The sequence below is a fragment of the Chiloscyllium plagiosum genome, chromosome 6 (assembly GCF_004010195.1).
Source record: "Chiloscyllium plagiosum isolate BGI_BamShark_2017 chromosome 6, ASM401019v2, whole genome shotgun sequence".
In the NCBI taxonomy this organism is placed as follows: Eukaryota; Metazoa; Chordata; class Chondrichthyes; order Orectolobiformes; family Hemiscylliidae; genus Chiloscyllium; species Chiloscyllium plagiosum.
This window is the reverse complement of record NC_057715.1, coordinates 89,961,614-89,987,577: the sequence shown is the minus strand read 5'-3', so window position 1 is coordinate 89,987,577 and position 25,964 is coordinate 89,961,614. Positions and strand designations below refer to the sequence as shown.

The 25,964-nt window shown below is 38.3% G+C and overlaps 1 protein-coding gene across 3 annotated transcripts in view; it reads left to right on the top strand.

Annotated features, from left to right (window-relative positions):
* The window catches only part of sparta (spartin a), a 30,085-nt gene extending 5,215 nt beyond the window's left edge, over window positions 1-24,870 (top strand). Inside the window, exons 2-9 of one of the 3 annotated variants that reach the window (XM_043692077.1) lie at window positions 1,051-1,211; window positions 6,433-7,280; window positions 9,805-10,002; window positions 11,064-11,193; window positions 15,629-15,823; window positions 18,548-18,706; window positions 21,728-21,818; window positions 23,275-24,870. In XM_043692077.1, coding sequence (XP_043548012.1) covers window positions 6,435-7,280; window positions 9,805-10,002; window positions 11,064-11,193; window positions 15,629-15,823; window positions 18,548-18,706; window positions 21,728-21,818; window positions 23,275-23,464 — 1,809 coding nt within the window. In that variant the 5' untranslated portion in view covers window positions 1,051-1,211; window positions 6,433-6,434 and the 3' untranslated portion in view covers window positions 23,465-24,870. The other 2 variants (XM_043692076.1, XM_043692078.1) reach the window with 2 other exon arrangements.
* The last annotated feature ends 1,094 nt before the right edge of the window (window positions 24,871-25,964 follow it).

Below are 25,964 nucleotides of genomic sequence, written 5' to 3'. Positions count from 1 at the left end.
GGTTCTTTACCCAGAGAGTGGTGTGGGCATGGAATGCGCTGCCTGTGGGAGTGGTAGAGTCAGAATCTTTGGTGACCTTTAAGCGGCAATTGGATAGGTACATGGATGGGTGCTTAAGCTAGGACAAATGTTCGGCACAACATCGTGAGCCAAAGGGCTTGTCCTGTGCTGTATTGTTCTATGTTCTATGTTCTATGTAACTGGCTTATTGAGGATGGCATTGAGATTTTGAGGAGTTAGGATTCAAATGCAAAGGTTCAAAAGTGATCATCTCTGGATTCTTGAATCATCTATCAATTGGGATAGAATCAAGTTGTTTGGTGAATTAAACAAATGGCTCAAACATTGGTATGGGAACAAGGATTTTCGACTCTTGGAACACTGGCGACAGCTGGTATCAAAAAGACATACACTAATTAAGTGTGCAGATTGAGTCATTTTTCATATCAATGACTATTTGAGGAAAGTACAATCACCTGATGAAGGAGCAGCACTCCAAAAGTTAGAGCTTCCACTTAAACCTGTTGGACTATAACCTGTTGTTGTGAGATTTTTAACTTTGTACACCCCAGTCCAACACTGGCATCTCCAAAGCAGGAAATATAGGTGGAGTCAATGGATGGAGGGCGAGTTTACATGATGTTCTGGGCTGTGTTCATGACTCTCTTTAGTTTCTCGCAATCTTGGGAAGAGTAGTTGCCATACCATGCTGTGATGCATCCTGGTAAGATGCTTTCTATGGTGCATCTATAAAAATTGGCAAGAGTCTTTTTGTGGACATGCTGAATTTCCTTAGCATCCTGAGGACGTAGAGATGATGCTATACTTTTTTGATCATTGTGTTAACATGGGTGGAGCAGGACAGATTGTTGGTGATCATCACTCCCAGGAACCTAATAAAAACGGAAATTACTGTGGAGGCTGTAGATCAGAAACAAAAACAGAAGTTGCAGGTCTGGCAACATCTGTAAAGAGAAATCAGAGTTAACATTTTGGGTTCAGTGACCCTTTCACCAGACCTGAAATGGTAACTCTGATTTCTCTTTACAGATGTTACCAGACCTACTGATTTCCAGGAACTTGGTGTTCTCCAGCATCTCCACCTTACATTTCTGATGTGGTCAGAAGTCACACAACACTAGGTTATTGTCCCAATGGGCTTATTTGAAGTCATAAGCTTTCGGAGCACTGCTTCGTCAGGTGAAGTGGAGGTAAGTGCACGGGCAGAGAGAATTCGAAGTAATTAAGTGTGCCAAAAAGATAAATATAAATAGTGAAAGTGAAGTGTTGATTGGCTGAATAACGAGTCTCTTGCAGTTTAGATTTTGTGGAATTGAGCAAAGCAAGTTAAAATATTTGTTCTGGAATTTAAGCTTCATTGGACTGGGCCAATCAAATTGGCAAAGGAGATTAGTTTGTTAGTTTCCCAGAAGAGTACATTGTGAAATTGACGAGGGGGTAAATCTGTTTTAGATCTAGCATGGTGCAAAAGGCACGTTTAATTAGTAATCTCAGTAAAAGATCCAGTGTGATTGAATTCTGTGCTAAACTTGAAAGTGACATACTTCAATTACAAACAGATCTTGAACATAATGTAAATATGAGGGAAAACTTGTTAAGTCGATGGGGCTAATAGAGTAAAAGGTATACTGATACACTATGGAAACCATTTCAACAAACAATTCAAAATTTTCTACAAAAGATCATTCCATTGAAATGCAAAATAAACACTGGCTTATTAAGGAAACTGATAGATTAAAAGTACCGTATAGCAAATAAAATGGCAAAGAATTTTGTGTGTTGGGGCTATTTTAGAAACTAATAAAAAGCCGGTACAACTTTTGAATTTTAAAAAGGGAAAAAATAGAATATGAATTCAACAAGCTAAGCATATAAAATGTTTTTACATGTCTGCCAATAGAAAAGTAGTTTACTCCCTTTAGTGATAGAGACCAACAGAAAAAGGTATGAATATGGAAATGGCAGTGATATTGAACAAATAATTTATCTGCCATCACAGTAGAAGATACGATTCCGATGGGTAGCTGAAGGCTTAAAAAGAATGATGAACTTGAGGTAATCAGCAGAGAAAATGTATCATAGAAACTTGAGACTAAACATTGAGTCTTGATGGTCTGTAATCTAGGTATCTAAAAGAAGCACTTGTGGGAAAAGTGGAGGAACTGGTTATGACCATCCTAAATTCTCAGGTAGTCTCACCAGATTGGAAGCTGGAAACCAGCAAATGTAATATACTTGGATTTTGAAAGGATGTTCAAGAATGTGTCACACAAAAGGTTTACACTCCTGGAAGGGGATTGAGGATTTGGGAATACTGTATTGGCGTGGATAGAGAAATGGTTAATGGACAGGTAGCAGAGTAGGGATGAAGGGTCATTTTTGAGTTGGTGGAATGTGATTCATGAAGAGTGCAAGCATCATTGCTGGGGCCTCAGCTGTTTCTTATCTATATTAATGACTTGGATAAAGATTAAAATTAATGGTTCCATACTAGCTGATGATACATTTGAATCTTACCTTGTAAACTGGGAGGGGGATTCAAAGATGCAGAAAAGAGAAATAAACAGGTTAATTACGAGGGCAACAAGATGGCAGATGGAGTAAGTGTAGACAAATGTAATGTTCTTAATTTAAAAGTAAGGATAGGAAAGTAGATTTTTAAAAATTATATGAAACTTGCAAATGTTAATGCTCACAGGGACTTTGGTGTGTTCATACAAGAAATGTTTTGTTATCACACAGGTATGCAAAGCTGTAAGGTAGGTAAATGATATATTGGTGTTTAAAATGCAAGGGGATGGGTTGTCTGGCTGACTCAATTTCTTGGTGTTCTTGGGTAAACTAATGCCTATAAGTAATTCAAATATTATAAAAGATTAATTGATGAATATTGGCATTTTGTTTGCAACTTTTATTCCATGGTAGATCCAAAGCTGAATTTCAGAATCGGTGATCAGTACAGTCTATGGCGAGTTAAGATTGAACCACTAAAATATCTTGCTATATCTTCAACTGCCAAGAAGCTGACGAGCTGATTGGAAACCCATCCATCCTGCCTTTTGTTTTTAAAGAACTAATTGAAATTGAAGATTCTCCGGGGTGTATCCCTTTAAAATAGCTTGGTGCCAAATAGAGTTAAGATGCTTTATACTTTTGTGAACAGAATGTTACATTGTGAACAACAGTAGTCATTGTGGATAGTGACTTTTCATAGTAATCCTAATCACATGATGTTTTGTTCATAAGGTATCACAATCAGCTATTGTGCTTTCATTTTGCAGTTATTCCTTGTAGTACTTTATGTAGCTGAATTAAAATCCAAACATTGTTTAATAAAGCTGCATGAAAGAGGAAATCAGTGCTGCTGCTTATAAAAATGATTTGCAGCTTTGAAAAGATGAACTTGATCCTTTTATTATACATTTTTTGTTTTTTGTAGTGATGGTATGCTTCAAGCACTGATCAAATTTCATGAATTGCATTATCAGTGCATATATCCATATTGGCCCTTTTGTTGATTTTGGTTTTGTAAAAATGTTTTCAAGGCATACAACATGGAAACCTTTGGTCCAATAGTCAATGCAGACCATGTTCCCAAAATAAACTAGTCCCACCTGCCTGCGTTTAGCTTGTGTACCTCCAAACCTTTCCTATTCGTGTACTTATCGAAATGTTTTTTAAACATTATGACTGTACCTACATTCACCACTTCCTCTGGGAGTTCATTCCACACACTAGCCACTGTGTAAAAGAAAAGTTATTCCTTGTGTCCTTTCTCCTCTCATCTTAAAAGTATGCCCCCTAGTTTTAATTCTCCCATCTTGGGGAAAAGACCTTTGCTATTCACGTTATTTATGCTCCTCCTGATTTTATAAGCCTTAATAGGGTCATCCCTCAATCTCGTATGCTCAAGTGAAAAAGTCCCAGCCTATCTTTATAACTCAAATACTCCATTCCTGACAACTTTGTGATAAATCTTTTCTGAACCCTCTTCAGTTTAATAATATCCCTCTGATAATGGGGCGATCATAATTGGACACACTGCTCCTGAAGAGGCCTCTCCGATATCCTGTACAATCTCAACATGACATCTCACTCCTATACTGAAAGCTCTGAGCAATGAAGGCAAGCATGCTAAATGCCTACTTGACTACCCTATCTACCTGTGATGTGAATGTCAAAGAATTATGTACCCGAACCCCTAGAGGTCTCTGCTCTACAACATTGCCCAAAGCCCTTATTTTAATTGTGTAAGTCCTCCCTTCTTTGTTTTACCAAAATGCAATACCCCCCATTTATCCAAATTAAACTCCATTTGCCTCTCCTCAGTCCATTGACTCAGTTGACCAAGGTCACTTTGTAATCTTAGATAACCTTCACTGAACACTGCATCACCAATTTTGGTGTCATCCACATGTCTCTTATATTCTTATTCCAAGTCATTTATACAAATGACAAACAAAAGTGGACCCAAATCATATCTAAAGTGTGTGCCTAGCACTTCAGCTGAGGCAAAACTAATCTCTTAAACAAGTTCAGCGTATCCTGTTTGCTCTTGCCTCTATTAATAAACCCAATGCTAGTCTACCACTTTCAATAACTTGTGCACAAATACACTCGGGACTGTTTGCCCTGTACCCACTTTGGCGTGTGCAGATATTTTCGAATCATTCTGTTCAGAGATGTCATTATACACCCAAACAGGTTACTAATCATGCCACCATACTGAAACAACTCTTCTCAAAGTCAAAAATAATCATTGATCTAATTATGACCATGACACACATCCTTCCTTGTCCTTCTTGACCTGTCTGCAATCTTCGACAAGTTGAAAAGCAAACTCTTTTTCTACATTATTCAGCTGGTTGGGAATGGCAGCTCATTCTGTTTCTGTGACTAGAAAATCACCTGTGCTGTCTTCTCCTACGTTATTACCTCTCGAGTCTTTCTCTTGAATCTATTCCTGACTATGCACTGTCCTCCTATTTCTCATCGAAATACTCTACCTTGGCAATGTTGCTTGAAATCTGCACATCAGGTCCCATACATACACTGGTGCCACTTTCGTCTACTTCTCCACCATCCTCTCAATCCATATCACATTATCTTCACAATGTGAGATTGCTTTTCTGACACATGAACTAATGTGTTTTTCAGCTAAATACTGGGATTGTTGAACTGCTGTCTTCACTTCCCGTCACAAAACTAAGGCTCTCAGCATTCTTTTCTTGGCAATTCTGAAGTCGAACCAGATTATTCACAGCCTTCATGGCGTATTGAATCTTAAGGAAAACTTAAACTGTGCATCATCCATAAAAATCTGTTCAACCTTTTACAGTATTGTTTGGTTCATCCATTTGTGGTTTCTAGCTTCTTACCATTTAGAAAATTTTGGACTTGTTTTCCTCAGGCTCCAAGCAAATGAACTTGTGTGTTTCCACAATTGAAGTCTCTCTGCTATTGTTTTGCTGACTCAGTTAATCGAGCAATATCCCTTTTGCAACATTCTGCTCCCGTCTACACTGTTATACTATCTCATGTAATGCCTCCAGCAAGTTTGTATGACTGTTTTAAATCTTTGTTTTTAAGCTTTGCATCATATTTAGAAATGACTGATGATAAAACAAAGTACTGAAGAAACTCATCATGTTTGGCAGCATCTGTGGAGAGATAACAGTTCATGTTTCAAACACAAAATGACTCTGGAAATGCTGAGGCCAATTGTAGAACACTGTGATCACAATGAGTTATATTCTGCCACTGAGTAGCTGTTGTCCCCCTCACCCCAAACTCCTAATAAGTTTGCCAATATGTTGCTTGCACCTCCACCCCAACATGTATGTTTAAGTCCTTTTGATCTTTTAAAAAATTCAGATTCACTTATGGGCTGAGAGCATCGCTGACTAGGTCAGCTTTTATTGCTCCTCCCTAATTGACCTTGAAAGATGGTGGTGAGCTGCTGCCTTGATCTGCCGAACTCTATTTGATGTCAGTGCACCCACAATGTGATTTAGGTAGTGAGTTCCAGGATTGTGATCAGTGAAGTTCATAAACTTTGAGAAGTCCAAACACTGCTTCATTGGCATTCTTAGTGATATGTGGCAAGCATCCATGTTCTGATAAATCCATAATTCTGTTGGCTTTATGTGAGTGTTAAGGTTTTGGGGCTTGGACAGTATCTCATTCTGTATACTTGTTGGTTGTATGTTGAATTGTATGTAATATATTTGACCTGAGTATCTTTGTGGCATTCTTGTGAGCTATAATGAGAAAATATGGAAAGTCATTCCAGGTCTAACGTGGGAGATCACTGCATTTGCTTTAAGTTGTATTTACATTCCAGTTCTGCTTGTTTGGTTTTAAGTCTGTCAAAACATTTTCTTTTAGATGTATTTCTTTATTTCTGTTTAGGTATGAACCACTGCAACCTTGCAAATATGAATGCAGCCGAAAGTCTGAATCGTATTAAGGAGGAATATAAAGAGGCATTTACCTTTGTTAATAAAGGGCTCACTGCAGATGAATATGGTCAAAAAGAAGTTGCAAAGCAGTATTACAGGCAAGGAGAGAGCCATTTAATTAAAGGATTGACTATTCCATCAAATAGTCCAGAATGTACAGGTCCCCAGTGGGACAAAGCCCGTCAAATGCAGAATAAGATGAGTGCAACATTAAATAATATACAAACAAGGTTATCTATTTTGGAGCATGAAGATAACTCAGTGGTATCTAATCAAACAAACCAATTTTCTGAAACTTCAGGACCTGACAACTCAAAAGTGGAGTCAAGACTATATCCAGTTGTGCCAAGACCTTGTGAAGAGAAATTTTCAACATTGACAAGCACTCTGTCTGACACTCAACCTTCTGCTATGAATGTGAGTCCAACTACCAATGGAAGCTCCTTGAATGTAGCGGCTGGTTTGTCACCAGACGCTCCATCTGCATTGAATGAGTTGCCCCCTGTATACACACCTGAGGCTGTGGAAGGACACAAGACCATTTCCTATGGAACTGAATCTGGTGAATTTGCTGTTATTGGCGGTGATGCTATTGGACAAAGCACCCATCCTCCTCCATTGGAATCACTTGGCATAGATGCATATGAGCTCATTTTAATTGAACAAGGAGTGCAGATATTCTATGTAACACCTGATGGGCAAGTGAGTGCACCCTCATATCCAGGATATCTCCGTGTTGTGACATTTTCTGATTCAGATGCTGGTGCAGCACAAAATCGGCCACCTTCCTTTCTGCAGGTATGTTTTTAGTTTATTGCAGAAAGTTTATTTAACATTTTGTAGTTCCAAATGTGTAATCTTTTTCACAATTTATACTGCGCTTCAGAACGTTTTTGCAAGATAATGATTTGAAGGGAATATGGAATTCTTGTATCATATAAGAGGTTTGGATTTTTAAATTATTTTTAGGAGATGTGTGTGATGAAGAATAAAACAAAGGCTAGAACTTTGAGCCATTTACCAAGAATATTCTGTTTTGCTTTTAGGAAATTTTATTGACGGTAAATAATAGCAAGTGCTGGATAGCATGAGAAATTAAGGAATAAGGGCAAGACAGTCTCTTCACCAACATTAAGTGTCAATGTTCAAGCAAATGTATAAGAAAGCTAAATCTAGAGTAGAATGCTGTAAGAATGCATATTGCCTGAGATAGAAAACCTATGAAGAAATTAAAGCCTATAATTTTCAGTTTTATAAATTCAAACTATCTTTTTATTAAACATTAAGCTGGAATTAGAAAGCTGAGAGGAAATGGTTTAAAATGAAGCACCATTAAATAGATTTAACTCCTATGTTTGGATATTGAATATTGGGCCTCTGTTTAAGAGATTAAATGTGGAAATTGTCTTTGTCCCCATGTCCACCTTTTTACAACTATGCTAAAAGTAAAAAAATTCAAACAAACTTTTGATTTTGAAAACACTTTGCTTCAGCTAAATCTACAGAACTTACGACTTGTTCATTTGATAATTGTGTTCCACTGTGCCAATGGCATTCAATGAGTTTGTCCTTTCAAAAGGTTAATGCATAAATTTGTCTTGAGCCAATGAATTTTGTGACATATTAAACACAAACTAGTCAGAATAAATTAAAAATACAACCTTGACAATATTTCTTTGAGTGATCTCCTGTGCTATTTTCTACCCTTGCATCATAGCTGCAGTCTTCCTCCTTTATCAGATGGATTATCATGCAGTGCAGGTTAAGTCACGAACTGCTCTTCTGTATCCCTTTCTTGCATGGACTCTTAAACCCATTCATCCTAAACTCTGGTCAGTGTCATTGTCTAGCTTTTTAAACTGCAGCTTGTTATACTAACATGGATTTTTTTTGGGTAAAATGAGCAATGTGAAACAATCCATACTTCTGATACCTCTCCAGTCTTCCATCTTGTGGTTTCAATGTGCTCAATGTATCTCGAGAGAGCTTACTTTTACTGATGTACGTAGTATGTCTCTAGGTTCCTTCACTGTAGCCCACGCATCCTATCTCTGTGTTGCTCAGTAAAGTTATTAGTATGTGGTTAGCTTCCATGTGCATGCTTTCCTTTTTTTTTATCCTAAATGTTATAACTATGAATGCCTTGTTTGGCTGCTGGTCTCACATTAAATAATGCATGTTAACCTTTCTCCTCTTCAACATTTTTGACTTTGGCCACAGAAACTCCACATGGACAGTCACCTGAAGGTGGAAGTGAACCCAGGTCCTTGGTGCTGTGCGCCAACAGTGCTAACCACTGAACCACCATGCCACCCAAATACCATACTTTATTTTCAGATTTTTCTTGTAGCTGCTTGCTGACACTAAAACTACTCAAACTTTGAGTTTTAATTTCCACATCCCATATCTTGCGTTTGTAACATTATTCACTCAGTTATGGAATCTAATCCAGCCTTAAGTCCCACACAATTCTTTGTTTTCAGTCCAGTTACAAATTTCTCCACTCTTGTTCTCATTCAGCAAGTGCCAAATCTACTGTTAGTAGATGAAACTTTTGGCTAACTACTTTTCCCTAAATTCAGCCATTGCTTTCTTAAATGCCTTGCTATGTGCCTCCTTGTGTTCAAAATGTCTTTGGTCAATTTTATGATTCACGTACCCACACTTTCACGTGCAGCTTTTGCAGCTTGTTAGGGGCAGACCATTTACACCATATCAGAGCTGCAAGTTTTTTTCTACAGTGCAAATGTACCTTTCACAATATTTTTAATATTCTAGTGTCTGTCATGGCTCAGTAGCAGTGTGCTTGCTTTTGAGTTAATGTCGAAAAATTTGTCTACTCTGGCTTGAGTATATAATGTAGCCTGACTCCAGGGAGGGAATATTACTCTCAGAATTACTAGTTTTCAGATGAGGCATTAAATTAAGAATAATTTCCTACCTTGGATGGATGTCTTGAGATCCCATGGCATTACTCAGAGGAGCAGGTGAGTTCTTCCAGTGTTTTGGCTACAATTTATTCCTCAACTAGTGCCTGAAGCAAATAATCTGGTCACTTATTTCATTGCTATATGTGGGAGGATGCTGTGCACAAACTGAGTGCTGTATTTTCTTACATGACATTAATAACTGTGCTTCAAAATTAGAGCTAAACATTGTCTTCAAATAGTGTAAAGTATCATCTTGAATATCTGATTTTAACTTGGCATAATTAGGCCTTTCATGCACAGATGGTAATATAAAAACGGAGTGAGTGAATATTATGTTATTTGAGTTAATTTGTAGATGGATGTAAAATAATTTTCATATTGTTTATTGTTAGGTTTGTGACTGGGTGTATCCGCTTATACCTAGCCAGTCTCCTGTACTGCAGTGTCACAATGGAGTCTACATGTTTCCTGATATAATGTCACAAGATCCTGGTGTCTACGTTGGAGTAGTACTATCCTCTGAGCTTCCACAATCGGACAGAGAACACTTTGAAGACTTGCTGAGACAAATGACTTATTTAAAGGTCCAGGTAACTTCAGGGATTGAAAGTTTGAAGCTGCAAAAAAACTCCAGACAAACTTTCAAGCACTTGATTCAATTAGTGAAGTTTTAACAATGATAATGTTTGGAGAATGTTTTAAAAATTGACATTAGCTAGCTTAGCACTGCCATCTGATTGTTGGAAAGGATGCAAAATGATAGTGTTGCCATCGCTAAGTAGATTAAATGGGTAAAGAATATCACAGGCATAAACTAAATTTACCAAATGTAAATAAAGAAAAGATGTGTCCTAACCAATGGTTTATTAATAAGAGGTAATATAACCATATAAGACCAGAAAAATTCCAGTTAATTTTCAGTTTGAGCTTGACTCTGACAATGCCAGTAAAAATGCTCGAATGCTCATTGCCGCTAAACGCTGAGCTGAAGAAGAAAAAGGGGGGGAATAAGAACGAATTACAGACTATTGAGCAGTTGATGGAGAATATGGTAATCAGTCTAATGAGAGTCCCAAGAAAAAATCTTTTTTTTTAAAGAAACATGTATGTGCATTGACATTCTTGAATAAATTTGATTGAAATCTTCTTTGTTTATTCAGACTTCAGTATATTGTTCAAAATTTGGAATCTGAATAGTTTACATTGTCGTAGACCTACATGAACAAAATGATCCTACCCAAGGCAGTTTCCACTGTAGTAGACAGAACTTCAGATAGGAGATGAGGGACAAATGCTTGTGTTTGTGTGTGAACGCATTTTTTAACTTAGTCTTTGTGCAAATATTAATGCAATACTCCAGACTCTCTCAATGTGATGAACTCTTAAGTGCCCTACAGATAATTAGGCTTGGGTAATAAATGCTGATCTAGCCAGTGACACTCACGTCCTATAAACAAATTAATTTATGAATCTTTTGGATACATAAATTCCTGGATGATTATAATCTCTAATATTAATCTTTTGTATAAAACAGTATAATCCTGAAAGAAAACACTAATTTGAGTGGTAGCTTTTAAGTGACTGCTAATAAGCAACCAATCTTGTACTGTGAATTCAATTACATTTTACTATTTATTTATGTATTTCGTAGGATCCAGAAGCTTCAGCTGGAGAACTTAATTTGAGCCAGACTGTTCCGATTCACCGTGAATTACAAGCTACAGACCAAGATGCTGTTCTACCGGAGTGGAGTGGAAAAATGGCTCGTGGAATTCTAACTGGTAAGCAGTTCATGTTAAAGAGAGAGAACTGTGTTTTTAGAAGATATGAATGTCACCATCAGGAATGGACTTTGAAAGTGCTCACAACGTTTTGAGTTGCTGACTGATTCTTCTGAATTTCAATGTTGGATGTAAAGCTGGAAAAGCACAAAGGGCAGGCAGCATCTGAGGAGAGGGAGAGTCAACATTCATCAGAAATGTTGGATGGCAGTGGTGGAACTGAGAGATAAAATATAGGGCGGTTGGGGCTGAGAGGAATGTAGTTTGGAAGGTGATGGGGAGATACAGATGGCGGGGTGATGGAGTGGAGAAGTGGGAAGGAAGATGGACAGGTGGGACAATTAAGGGGGCAGTGCTGAGTTGGAGAGTTGGATCTGGGATGAGATGAGAGGAAACTGGTGAAATCGACATTGATGCAGTGTGGTTGGAGGGTCCCAAGGTGGAAGATAAGGCGTCCTTCCTCTAGGTGTCAGGAGGCTAGACTTGCATGTCCTTGGCAGAGTGGGAAGGGAATTGAAGTGGTCAGCCACGGGGTGGTGGGATTGTTTGGTACGCATGTCTCAGATGTTCTCTGAAACATTTCCCAAGTTGGCGTCCTGTCTCCCCAATGTAGAGAGCAGACCACATCGAGAGCAACAGACACAGTAGATGAAATGTTTGTATTTGCAGAAAAATATCTGCTGGATATAGAAGGGGTGAGGGGGAGGTTTGGGCGCAGCCTTTACAATTTTGCTGTGGCAAGGGAAGGTGCTGGGAGTGGAAGGTGGGTTGGTGGGGGATATGGACCTAATGAAACAGTTGCGGAGGGAATGGTGTCTGTGGAATGCTGATAGGGATGGGGAGGGCAATATATCGCTGGTGTCTGACTCTGAAACGGCGGAGGATGATGCGTTGTATCCGGAGATTGGTGGGGTGGAAGGTAAGGACTGGGAGGGGGTTCTATCCTTGTGGTTGGAGGGGTAGGGTTCACGGGCTGAGGAGGTATGGGAAGTGGAGGAGATGCACTGGAAGGCTGTGTTGATCATGTGAGAGTGGAGATTGTGGTCCTTTAAGTAGGTGGGCATCTGGGATACTCTGGAATGGAATTGCTCCTCTTGGGAGCAAATGAGGCAGAGGAATTCTGAGTAGGGGATAGTGTTTTTACAGGAGGGTGGGTGGGAAGTGTAGTCCAGGTAGCTGTGGGAGTTGGTAGGTGTGAAGTAGATGTCAGTGTTGAGTTGGTCACTGGAAATAGAGACTGGGGGGTCCAGAAAAGGGAGGGAGGTGTCTTGAGATGATCCAGTGTGGAAGGTGTTCGTTAAGTTGAACTGACATGTGGATCCTTTATTGCTCAAGGATTCAAAATCTATGGAATACTTTTTGAGGGAGTTTCAGGAGTCTCTATCAACTTAGGCACGTCTTTGCTAGGGGATTAGGTATTTCTATTTGGCTAGTCAGAAACGATAAAGGTGAACAGCAGTGTCTACTTGAGATGTTGCTGAAAGCCGCTGAGGCTGCACATTTTGCGAAGCCTTCGGTGACCAAGCTATAGTGGGTCATAGCCCTCCGGGCCGTCCTGAATTCAGTACTTCCACAAACCTCTAACCTTTTGTTAGACAAAGACTGTTAGAGTATAGGGATATGCCAGGGAAGTATTTAGTGTATCTTGATTAGGAAACTAATATTTCCCCATATCCTTAAGAAGGGGGAAGGTTCCTGAGGATTGTGCTTCATAGAGACCCATCTCTCTATTACATTCAGATTTGAAGATTTTGGTGCTGAGATTGGAGAAGGTACTGTCTGATATTATTGTCAAAGAGGACCAGATGGGTTTTATAAGGGGCAATAGCTCCTCTAATAATATTAGAAGGTTGCTGAATATGGTCCAAGCATGTCAGCAACGATTGATCCAGGGGTTGGTGATTTCCTTAGATGCAGAGAAAGCATGTGACCAGGTGGAATGGTCATATCTCTTATGTCTTAGAGTGGTTTGGGCTGGATGGGATTTTTGCTAGGTGGGTGGAGGTTTTGTTTGCCATTCTCTGGTCTTGGTCGTCATCAGCTGGGTGACATTTGGGAACTTTAGAACTGGCAGGAGTAGTTGTCAAGGCTGCCCCCTCACTGTTTGTTACGTTGGTGATGGAGCCGCTGGCAGAAGCCATTTGTCAGAATGTCCACATAACCACTCCGGAACTGGGATAGAGAGGACACACGCATACACTGTGTGCTGATGTCCTCCTGTTTATATCGGACCCAATGACCTCCATACCCCATCTGATACAATGTGTTAATTCATTTGGAGCTATTTCAGGATATAAGATCAACTTTGCAAAGTTGGAGGCTCTGCTTTCGGGGGACCTTAAGGAAGTGCCAGAGGTTGAAGGGGCCCTAGGTTCCCTTTTAAGTGGTCGTGGGCAGGTTTCCAATACTTAGGTATTTTTATTACCCCCATATTTGATCGGTTATTTTGAACTAATGTTGTTCATCTGTTTTCACAATATTAGACGGGATCTCCAGAGATGGGAGCTCTTCCAATTTCATGGTTGGGCCGAAAAGTCCTTATTAAGATGAATGTCCTTCCTTATTTGCTTTATCCTATGTGTATGCTCCCTATAATATTTCCCAGGTCAACATTGTGGAAGCTTATGGGTTGCTTTAGTTCTTTCATTTGGCATCATAGGCGGCCCCTCATCAAACTAATTGCAGTTGCCTTAAGGATGGGAAGGAGTTGATTTCTCAGACATTAGGAGGTATCAATTGAGTTCTCTGCTGTCCTTTTGTGTGCGATTGGGCAGGTAACAATCCAGGCTCAATATGGCTGGATATCGAGGCCTCCCGGGCAAGGTGCCCTCTTGTTAACCCGTTGTTCATGGGTAAGATGAGGACAATTATGGACCACTGCCGGAACCCTATTGTTGTTAATACGGTCAAGGCGTGGAGAGCAATGCGTCAGAGTGAGGGTTGCTCATCTAAGACTTCACCACTCACCCCCACAGTTGGTATGCCGAGGTTCCGATCAAAGATGATGGACTCGGGGTTCAAACTATGGGCAGCGAAAGGAGTTTCTCATTTGGGAGACTTATTTGAGGGGGAGGTTATGATGTCCTTCAAGCAATTGAGCCGCAAATACGGGCTGCCCTGTAGAGATCTTCTCCGTCTTTTTTCAGGCTAGTGATTTCTTCAGAAGAAGACTACTCTTCTCACTAAGCCCTATAAGCCTGATACAGAGAGGCTGTTGCTGTGTGCCACAAGCACACTCTCTCTTGGTTTGTACCTTTTATCGCCTACTGGGTGGTAGGGCCTGGCAGGAGATTAATTGGTTATGTGAAGTCTCTGAGCAAGAGCTAGGAGTGGAGATCTCTTCTGAAACATGGGAAGACATATGGGAGAATGCACAAAAGATATTGATCTGTAATAGGACATATGCTATGCAGTTATAAGTTCTGCACAGGGTTCATTAGGCAGTGGACCATCTGGTGAAGTTTTTTTAAAAAGAAAAGCATCTCCAATGTGCCCCAAATATAATATAGGTGTAGGTACTCTTACACCTTGCTTCTGGACATGCCACACACTCCGTGTTTATTGGAGCGCTCTGGTGGGAGTGATAGGGAGGCTTTTGAGGACTGAAGATAAAGTAGATCTGACATCTCTCCTAGGTCTATCGAATTTATCATCTTTTGACAGGCATGGAAAGAAACTATTCAATATTCATTCTTTGCATGGAAGAATATTCTGATGAATTGGGTGTCTGAGAACGACGGGCTTGCTGGGATGGCGAAGATTAATTATGGAGCACATTTCCTTGGATTTTCTCTCAAATATGGTGTGCCACACAACAGACCTTTTTTATAAGATGTGGCTGCCCTTTTTGAGTTATTTAGACACAGATTTGTCTGCAATCTTAACTAAGGCATTCGTTTAATCAGGATGGTTAGGTTTGCTGAGCCCTGGGCCCTGGAAGGGAGTCTCCCGAGTTAATATGGATACATATACAATGGTCCCTTTTGTTTTTGTTTGGGAGCTTTGCGCGGAGCATTGTTCGTGTTCTTTGTTCTTCTGTGTTTTTTTTAGTCACTTATTTATTGGTGGTGTTTTTCAGAGGGTATGGTTTGGTTTTTTTGTTTTATATGGTAGGTTGGTAGTTATATTGTAATTTTTATTATATTTTTTTATAACTATATTTTAAAGTTATAAAGTTTTTTTTTGTAAATATGTTTATTAGCAAAAAGAAATTGCTGTTATGGTTCCAGCTGGTTTCAAGATCTATCCTTAGAATTAGACTGGAGCTGCTTGGATAGTTATTTTATACTCTGCATGTATATGGAGAAGATTATCTGATGAAGGATATTGCATTACCTATTTCTGTAAGCATCACAATTAAATTTGTTACTTGTTAGTATATGTTGAGCAATTTGGTGGAAAATCTACTTTATGACAATTTAACTTTGTTTTTCAGGAGCCTCTTGGTTGAGCTGGGGTTTAGTTAAGGGAGCTGAATTCACTGGTAAAGCAATCCAAAAAGGAGCTTCTAAACTGAGAACACATATTCAGCCTGAAGATAAGCCTGTAAAAATAAGTCCAACGGTGGAAAAAGGACTCAGTGTTGCGAGACAAGCAACGGGAGGGGCTGTAAAAGTCAGCCAGTTCTTGGGTAAGCTAACAACCAATACACTTCAATATTCACTTAGGAAGGGATTTCTTAGGAATCGAAAAATGGTTAAATAATAGAAAAAGGCTCCTCAAACTGTTGATATGACTCACATTGGGGTTGCCAGCAAGATTTTGGCATTACAAGCTCCTAGACAGCAATGATTGCTGTGGATTTCCAACTGCTAGACTCCTTTTAAATAATCATTTTTTGAATACTGGGTATGGCTTACCTGGCTGATTCTTGATGCCTCATTACTGTATTGCAAAATCCGGAGTTAATTTTTGTGGATTAAATTGGCATCCTCCCCTTTCAAGGGCATCCCTCCCTTCCTCTACCATCCCATCCCAGCTGTTACAGGTTTGGGACCATGGCAAGTCAGTAGATATTAGCCGTTAGTATATTTTTGGATTACCTTTTTGAAAGGATTCCTGCTGTTTGTGCATGGTCTTGGCTAACTTGCAATGTTGTTAAAGGTTAAACTTTGGAGGACTGGATGAGAAATGGGTACTTAGAAATTGAGGAGGAGACTGAAAGAGTGAAAATAGTTTTAAATTAGGCAAAAATTAATCCCATCTAACTGTAAACCAGGGAAAAAATTGATATAATGAATTCCTTGCAAAATAAGGTGGAATCTCTAGCCTAAGGCTGCATATGTTCAGGATCTACTATAGAAAAGGAGAAATGGAGTGGCTACTATTGTAATTAGCACTATCCATTGTTAAATTTAAATCTGGGATTGATATCAGATCTGCAGTAAATAGGGTAGTCAGTGCCTGGATGACTTTTTCACTTTGTGTATATACAATGAAAATGTATTAGCTGTGAGCTCAACAGTCTCTGGAAGATGCATTAAAATAGTGGCTTTGTTGAAGTGAAACAGCTGTTTTGGAAAAAGTATTTTATTGCTAACTATGTCTGTTTTTGTACTGATTTCAGCACTGTGGAAATTATTGCACAGAAATCAATGCTTTCTTTATGTTCTGGCTGTAAGTTTAAGGGAGGGTTATAATTAATGAAGACGTTGATGAATTCTACAAAATCTTCTTTTCTGCCAGTTGTCAACAGGCATTGTTATGTGATTGTATCGCCTAATCAATGAGTCAGTAAGAATGAGAAATAAAATCAAAGTTTGATTTTGACATAATCAAGAGGTGGCCTTGGAAAAAAATGTTATTTGATTCCTACAATATTTCTCTTTTTTTAAAAATCAAAACAAGCTCAAGATTTATTGTATATGAAAGAATTAAACCCCACCAAATTTACTGTTGGCTTAATAATGTGGTTTATAACCGTTTTGTACTCTGGGTTACTACTACTTTCCTCCAAACATTCTCTTTATAAGGTTAATCAATCTTAAAGTTATTTAACTAATTCAGCCCACCTGCTGTTTTATAGCTGTATTCTTCCATTCTGACTTGTGGGTATTTTGTTTTGGTATCTCTACTGTCTCTATAACCCAGCCTTGTAATTAACTTGATCTTCCGAGAACTAAAATCCACCTTCAAAGTTTTAACATGAACTTTGATCCAGACACTTGCAATAACTTGAGGAGAAAGTGAGGTCTGCAGATGCTGGAGATCTTGCAATAACTTGCCCTGTATCCAATGCATAGATAATGATGAATAGCTGAGCTTATTTTTTTTCCTGATATATTCCTGCAGATGAACTGAACCAGAGAATCCTAAGCATGTTGCCCAAATAACACAAAGTAGGTTACATTGAAGGAATGTTTCACACAGGAAGTGACTATCTCAAGATGGAGCTGTATTATGTTCTTACGAAAAATTAGTTTGCACAATATAATTTGAAAATGTTGTACTTCAGTATTTCTTTACAGCAGTTTAACATTCTATCATTGACAACATACTGTAGTGTTAACTGTCTCTTCTTGCAGACTCAACTGAATTAAGTAAATGATTGCATGACTATGGCATATAGGATGGGAGTTGGGAATGATCATATGGGGATTGCGTGGGAAGTTATGGGAGATATTTATGAGCAGAGATAGGAAGGGTGAGAGTGGTGGGTTGGGAAGCTGGAATTAAAAATATACTTTTAAAAAAAAATCTCATTTTAAAATGATAAACACAAGATTGCATTTCAGCTGTACATACACTTTAGAATTGAAATATCAAAGAAAGCTTGAATAAAAAGGACTGAAGCTGTGGCACGCTAACATTTTTTACTTAGCTCACTTATTCTCACTCCATGTGGCTGGGAGAATAAGCTTCTGCAGCCAATAGAAAGTTAAGGATGTCTTTTTAAATGTTGTAATGGACATATGCTTCTCCATTGCTAGACCAGAAGATCCATACAATTTTGTGGCAATTACAGCTGCCTGCTGGTCTATTGTCACCTATACAAATGGGACACTTTTAAAGAAGTAACTAAGTATACAGGGAATGTTCCACCTGCAGTGTTTTTTTAAATGTGGCAGGAGCCACCTAAACAAAATTAAATTCTGTTAAAGGCATAATGGAGCTGTAACTAACAAAAGGAGAATCATGTCATGGCATCAGCCTGAGCAATATAATGACAAATGGAGGAAAAAAGCAGTTTGCAGCTTTCCCTTGGGTTTGGTCTGTATTATTTGATTTACTATAAATAAGGTTTCAACACTGAGACTTCTGTGTTTAAGTTAAACTGAAGCTCCTTATTGCAAGTGTATTGATTAGTTGCATTTGTCAGAACTGTGAAGTTAAGGATGTTGTTTTAAATTCTCAGTGGATGGACTTTGTGCTGTTGCTAGTACTGTTGGAAAAGAGCTGGCTCCACATGTAAAGAAACATGGAAGTAAACTGATTCCAGAAGCTATAAAGAAAGATAATAATTCAAAAGCGAATCTAGATGGAGCCCTGGTGGTGGCAGCAAGTGGAGTTCAAGGTACATGCTGATTTTTATTTGGCTTCCTTTCACTTTTCCAAGTAGTTAAACATGTTTAACTCACTGTCTCTTGAAATCAATTTTTTTGGTTAAACGGGCAGAAATCAAATAAATGGAATATTAACTTAATTTATACAACCATTCAGGTATGCATTATTTGGATTAGTGAAGAACTTTGATAACTGAACATGACTTAAGTACATAAAAAGAGTGTTTAATCCATCAAGGCTTTCTAAGCATCTCAATATACCCCTCTGCTCTTCCAGAAACACCACAACTTGTTTAAGACTATGGTCTAGTTGTATTGTTGCTAGATTGTTAATTTAGAGAAGCAGAATGTTTTGAGGACCTGGATTCGAAAGCAACTATGGTATATAGTGGAATTTAGAATTCATTTTTTAAAAAAATCTGAAATAGAGTAATGATCATGAAGCCATTGTCAACTGTCAAAAAAATCCATTTGGCTCACTCGTCCTTTAGGGAAAGAAACGGCTGTAAATTACTTGCATGGAGCTCGAGACCCACATGTCATCAACTGTCCTCTGGGTAATTAAGGTTGAGAATAAACACTGGCCTAGGCAGTAACACCCACTTCACACAAGTGGAATGTACTGTATTGAAGGAGACCATTCAGTCCACTGTGTTCACAGCAGCCAATAAGCATTCATTCAGATTAATCCATATTCCCATGCAAGTGAAAAGATTTCCCTTGAATTCCCACTCAGCCTGTTTTTTTTTTAAGGGACATTGATTTGAAAACCTTAACCAAGAGGATAGAGCCTTCCTATTCATTATACTTAAATCCTTTAATGATATTAATCACTGATTAGGTCTCCATTCAGCTTCCTCTGTCCCTAAGAAAAGAGTTATGGATTAACTTGTGCTTTGTAGAATTCCAGCATTACTTCTCAGCTCTTATTCTGCATATAGTTAATAGAAGCAAGTTACCCAAGTATTTTCCTGTTTAGCCACTTCTGTGAATATACACTGAAAGTTCTTTCCATTCCTCTACACTTTTTAGTTTCCTACTATTTACTGTGTATTCCCATTGTTAGGCTTCACAACTGCATTTCATCATTCTTCACATTGAATTCCATTTGCCAGTTTTCAATCCACCTGACTAGTCCATTGATATCCTCCTGTGGTGTATACTTTTCTAAGTCGTTCCAAGCTGTTCTTTTGTATCCTCAATTTTCTGTTAGCCTCTAAAGGCAATCATTTGATGATACCACAAGGAACCAGAGTCTTAGTACTATGCCGTGCAGGTCCCATTTGGAAACAATAGGATTCATCAACAATTATTCTTTGCTTCTACTTCTGAAAACACTTTGATCCAGTTTGCTATTTTACCTTTGTTGCAACTAGATTGGTCACTTGAATAACCGTTCCTGATCTACAGCTTTGTTGTTCTCAGGATGAAAAGGTTAATTCACTTTCCCTGTTACTCTTGACTCCATAAAATTTGACTTCTGATTGTGTGGGATTTATACGATTTACTGCGAATGACTGGACAGAATTGAAAGACAGTGTTTCGTCATCTGCTTTTTATCCCAAAGATATGCTGAAGTTTCTTATTGTTGGTACCCCAGAATTTTGTGTGCAAAATGAAGAGTAAATTATGCTCTACTTTGGTGATCAGAATTGAAGACAGAATTCCAGCTGAGGTCTCCTTGACGTTGAGCATGACAAATAAGGAGCAGTGCAACCATAATCAGAAGGTTTTCAATCTAGTGGATAACTGGGCCAGTAGGTGGCAATGCAATTCAGTTCAATACAATAGAGATGAATGTAATTTGTACTGAAGCAGAAACTGCGCCCAAAGGGAGAAGTGTGTTAATTGGAATAGTGTTACCACATTAAACAGCTCTTCAAAGAAGTTGTATTGATTATATCCTCCCATTTAGTCACCATAGAACCATGCAGTATAGAAGATAACTTTGGACCATCAAGTCCACATTGACAAAAAAAAAACTCGTAATCTATTCCGGTCTCACTTTACAGCATTTGACCCAAACCTTGAATGTAATTACATTTCTCATCCATGTACATTTTTTTAAAGTGACAAGGTTTCCTGCCTCAAATACACTCCCAGGCATGCATTCCAGATTCCCATCATCTTCCAGGTGAAAACATTTTTTCCTCCCTCTCCCTCTAAAATCTCCTGCCTTTCAGTTTCCTATGCCCTGTTATTTGACCCTTTTAAGTGGAACCACTGCTTCCTGTTTGACCTGTCCATGCCCCTTAATGTTATACACTTCAAACAGGTCCTCTCTCTGCCTTCTCTGCTTCAAAGAAAATAACCCAATCTTTTCCAGCCTCTCTCAGCTAAACTGTTCCATCCTGGTGAATCTGTTCTGCACCCCCTCCAGTGTGGTGATCAGAATTGCTGTGGCCTAACCAAAGTACTGTCCAGTTATGCACCTTAGTTCCATAACCTCTTACTCTCCTTGGCCAGCAAAATTCTTCCAATTTTAGACGTAAAAATTATTTGATCTATCTGTCACTGCTTTCCTGAGTGAAAGATTGCTACACTTGCATAAAGATGTGTTTCCTCATTGAACTATTATTACTTAGTATTAAAATGCATGATTAACAATTTGAGCTTTTGTTCCTCTAACCTCACTTTAACCTCTAAACTAACTTCAAGATGTTAAAGGAAGGTTTAGTAGTGAATGGTTTCTTGTTCTCTGAATCTCCTGCATTTCTAAAGTATTTGACAGGCTTCACTAACTCCTATGTTCTTATGAACCCATTTAAAATCCTTCAGCTTCCCTTCAAGTGTTAGTGGTATTTTTGCTCCATTCTGTCAGTGATCTTTGTCAGCCCAAAGGCCCTACTTGCACCTTCCTCTGATGTTGGTCTGTTTGTTATTTTCTTGTTTTCTTACTCAACCATTGATAGGTATTCACACTCTTGAATGATATTGATTGGAAATTGAGGACTGTCTCAACCTTGTGTGATCTCCTAGGCGAATACTCAATTCATGTAAGTTGAAGCTGGTTGTTTTTTTAATCCCTGCAGGATTTGCCACTGTTTGGAATGGTTTAGAGTGTGCAGCAAAGTGCATAGCCAAAAATGTTGCAGCCGAGACCGTCCACACAGTGAAACATAAGTAAGTACTTATCTAAAGCAGAATTAATTAGAAATTCAATTTACAAAACAGTACATTATTTTGTTCATAACTGTGCTTTGTACTTTGTTGCAGAAACACAAGTTACACTTCAAAAATGAATTAATTCGCTTTAATCATAATTCACTTGAAATTAATTACTTTAAATTAGCTTTCCCTTTTCTGACAATGCATCCTGATCAGCATTTTGTGAATCATTAAGGTGTGTTCATGTTGACTGATTCATTTCTCCAATATCCTATTGATTGTTAGTTCTCTTTCCTCTGAGCCTGTATTCTGTGGGGATTCAGTCTACCCACATTGAATTTGACAAATTATTAGATTACTAATAAAAAAAAATCCAAGTTGACCATTAACTTAATTTATCTTGCCAATGGTGTAAACTGGTATTTAATGTATTTGAAATTTGGTACCAATGATGGGAAAAAAGGGATATCACTTCCTACAGTTTAGAGGAGGGTTAATAGGATGTCATCTTTTATTGACTTACTGCTTTAGCATTCTTACTTCAGATCTAATTGTCAACTGAAAAATCTCACCAGCACAGTGTGTAATTTATACTTCAAAATAATCCCAGAATTCATCCCTGTGCTGTGCTACCTAACCTCAGCCAGAAGAGCGTGGTGATGCCAATGTTGATATTCCTTGTCAAGTGAAGAGGCTTTTTCTCCTTGACACATCATAATATGCAATATTCCCTTATGTTCTCTGCAGCAAAGATAGAGAACCAAAGGCTATGTTGACGCCAAGGTTCAAGCTTAGAATGGGATGGGAAGGATCTACTTATCATGGTTCACATAAGAAATCATGGTATATTGGCCGCAAGTTGCCTCACTGGGACAAAGAATTTCTTGAGGATAACAAATGTTTGGAATTGTCTATCCCAGAGAATTGTGGAAGGTAGATGGAATCAAAAATTCATACAGCATGGAAACACACCCTTTACATCAGCGAAAGTATTTTAAGAGGAAGTAAACAAACTTTAAATATTAGTTGAGGGTTATAAGAAGCTGGCTCAATGGTTGTTGAGACCGAAGATCTTATGGAATGGAAGGTAGGATTAGAAGAATGAATGTCCTTCTCCCATTTGTTGTTTTTTGTTCTTGCAGCTCTCACTTAGAGGGTCCCAGCCACTAATCAAAGAACTGATCCTTAACTCTTCTATCTCACAACTGAGTTACTTCAGTTTGTCTGTATCTTTTAATACAGTCACATTTGCTTCTTGTGGTATTGTTAATTGACTTGTAATGTGCAGATATATTTAAATCTTTATCTGATCAAGTTCCAGAAACTGACTGGCATGTAGGAAAGAGAACCTTTTAAAATTTGAATAAAATTAATTCTGTGGAAAGGGTGCAGCATGTTAGCATGGCAATAATCTAGTATTTTCTTTCTGCTTTGCTTCTTGAAATCATCAAAATGCTCCTTTCTGATAAAGGTATGGGTCCGCTGCTGGGAAAGCTACAGACAATGCTGTGAACTCTGCCATCAATGTTGGTGTGACCGCTTTTAACATTGATCATTTGGGTATCAAGGCTGTGGCACGACGCACTGCGAAAGAAACTGGAAATGCTATTCTAGTTGACTACCGATTACAAGAAAAACCGGGGAAGCAAGACAAAAAGTGAACTGTTTCATCTTTGAGAAGATCTTAAAGAATTCAGTTGATTTGAATATTAAATGTTGACCTCTTCACTGAGAAAGTTGTGTAAATTGGTTATGTTTTGATTTTATTTAACTGACAAGCAGCAGTTTATCTTGAATGAAGAACCAATTGCACTTTATGTTCTGTAAACTAAATTGATTTTTGTGAATTTATTGTCTTTATTCTCAGATGTTGGGATGGACATTTAATGTACAAAGGGTGCAGCACTTTCACCCTTTAGCTCTGTTGATTAATGAGTTTTAAAAAAAAATGTAGTTGGCAGTAGAAAGGGTAATTAGGTGTTTCATCTTGTTTGCCTAATTTCTGTAGGTCTCACTTTCTTCTACACTACATTTAAATTAGTTAAGCCAGAATTCACATTCTTAACAGCACAATGGATAATTACACAAATAGTAAAACATGGGAATGCTTACTTCATTGGATATAAACTTGCATTGGAGTTCTTAAACTGTTGAAGTGTTAATTTTCAAATAGAAATTGAAGCTTTGGTTTTAACTCCCACATCCAATGTTTCCCTTGCGTGTGGATATGCATGAGCTTTTTTTTTGGATGTAAGCAGCTATTTTCCATAATTGACTGAGGTGATTTCAAATTTAGTTGGGTACTGGGCACCTGTCAGGTATGATATTTTAGGAGAAAGATATGATGTTTTTGTACAGTGAAGATTAGCATATTCATCCAAATTAGCTCAGTATAAAGGAAAGTAATTAATTAAATCTACATTTAATGCAAACTTAAAGAAACCATGTTGCATTTTTTTTTACAAAACCTGTGCTGCACTATTCTGTAACATTTTCTTAGCTTTGAGAATGTGATCATAATACCAATAATATCTAGGTAATGTATGATTACAATTGAACTTGCCACTCAGGAGAGCATCCCAATGTTGAAAATTGCAGATAGGAGAACAGTACCTAATCTATGGGTTGTGTTTTTGTTTTGAAAAGTGAATACCTTCTGCACCAATACTAAAATTAAATAGCAGTAACTAAAACCACAACATTAAGACAAAAGGTATAGTAGTAGCCTTAGGATAGCCCAGTTGGCACTTGTGCAATTTTTGAAAGCTTCAAATACTAAATTTTGTGAGAACTTCCCAATTTAATTTCATAATTTCCAATTGTGAATATGTAATGAAGTTCAGTTGTTCAAATTTGTAATCTGTAAAGTGGTTCTGGAATGAAGCACACATAACATCTAAATTAACTTTATGCTGGGAATTGACATAGAAAGGATGTTTTTGCTTCCACCTTTTGGGATACTAATTAAACACAAAAAACTGCTTTTGTAGCATGAACTTTTATTTGAATCTTTTTTTACTTTAAATTCTCAACTTACTTTTCCTCAATTAAAGTGCCTTAATTTTAACCTGCCTTAAAGTGTAGCTTACTAATTATTCTACTTCAATCATTGGGTTTGTAAATTGGGCAACTCCTTATTGTGAAATTGATAAATTTACTCTTTTTCCATAAAAAAGTTAAGGAAATTAGTATGAGTTCTCAATAGACTGATTAGTTACAATCTTTTAGCTCATTTCTTCATAACCAACCAACTAAACACTTTAAGGTTCCATAAGTGTCCCTATAATCCGTTATAGAAGAGCCCAGTACATTAGTACAACACATAAGGCTGATGCTCTTTGTAGCACTCTTCAGCCAGAACTATGCTGTAGATGATCCATCTTGGTCTTTGCAGTGGTCACTAGCATCATAGATGCTAGTCTTCAGCAACTGTTGATTTATTTGATATCAAGAAAGGGCTGAAAGCACTGGTTACTGCAAAGGCCATTCTGGCGATAGTAATGAAGGTGTCAAGTGCTATCAAGCAGCATTTGCTCAGCAATAACCTGTTCAGAGAAGCCCAGTTTGGTTTGTCAGGGCCATCTCCTCTGCCTCCCCAAAGTCTCCATCTGCAAGGCTTAAGTCAGGAGTACAATGGAACATTCTCCACTTGCCTGGATGGGTGCAGCACCAATAAAAGGAGCTTGACACCACCCTGTTTGGTACTACATCCACTCTCTCCACCACCAACACTTAGTAACAATGTATACTATCAATCAGAAACTATAGAAATTCATCACATTCATAACCACTTCCATCTTGAAGGCTAAGGTCAGCAGATATACAGCAATGCCATCACCTGTAAGTTTCCCACTGAACCAGTCACCATCCTGACTAAGAAATTTATTGATATTCCTTTGCTGCCACTAGTTCAAAGTGCTGGAATTCTCTCCCTAATGATACTATCTACACTACATGGACTACAGCGATTCAATAAACCAGCTCTTCTCCACCTCCAGGGCAATGCAGGACAGGCAACGTCCACATCTCATGAGTGAATTTAAAAAAACAGGGATCATAGAGATATACAGCAGGGAAACAGACTCTTCGGTCCAACTCATCCATGCCGACCAGTTAACCAAATCCAACCTAGTCTCACCTGCCAGCACCTGGCCCATATCC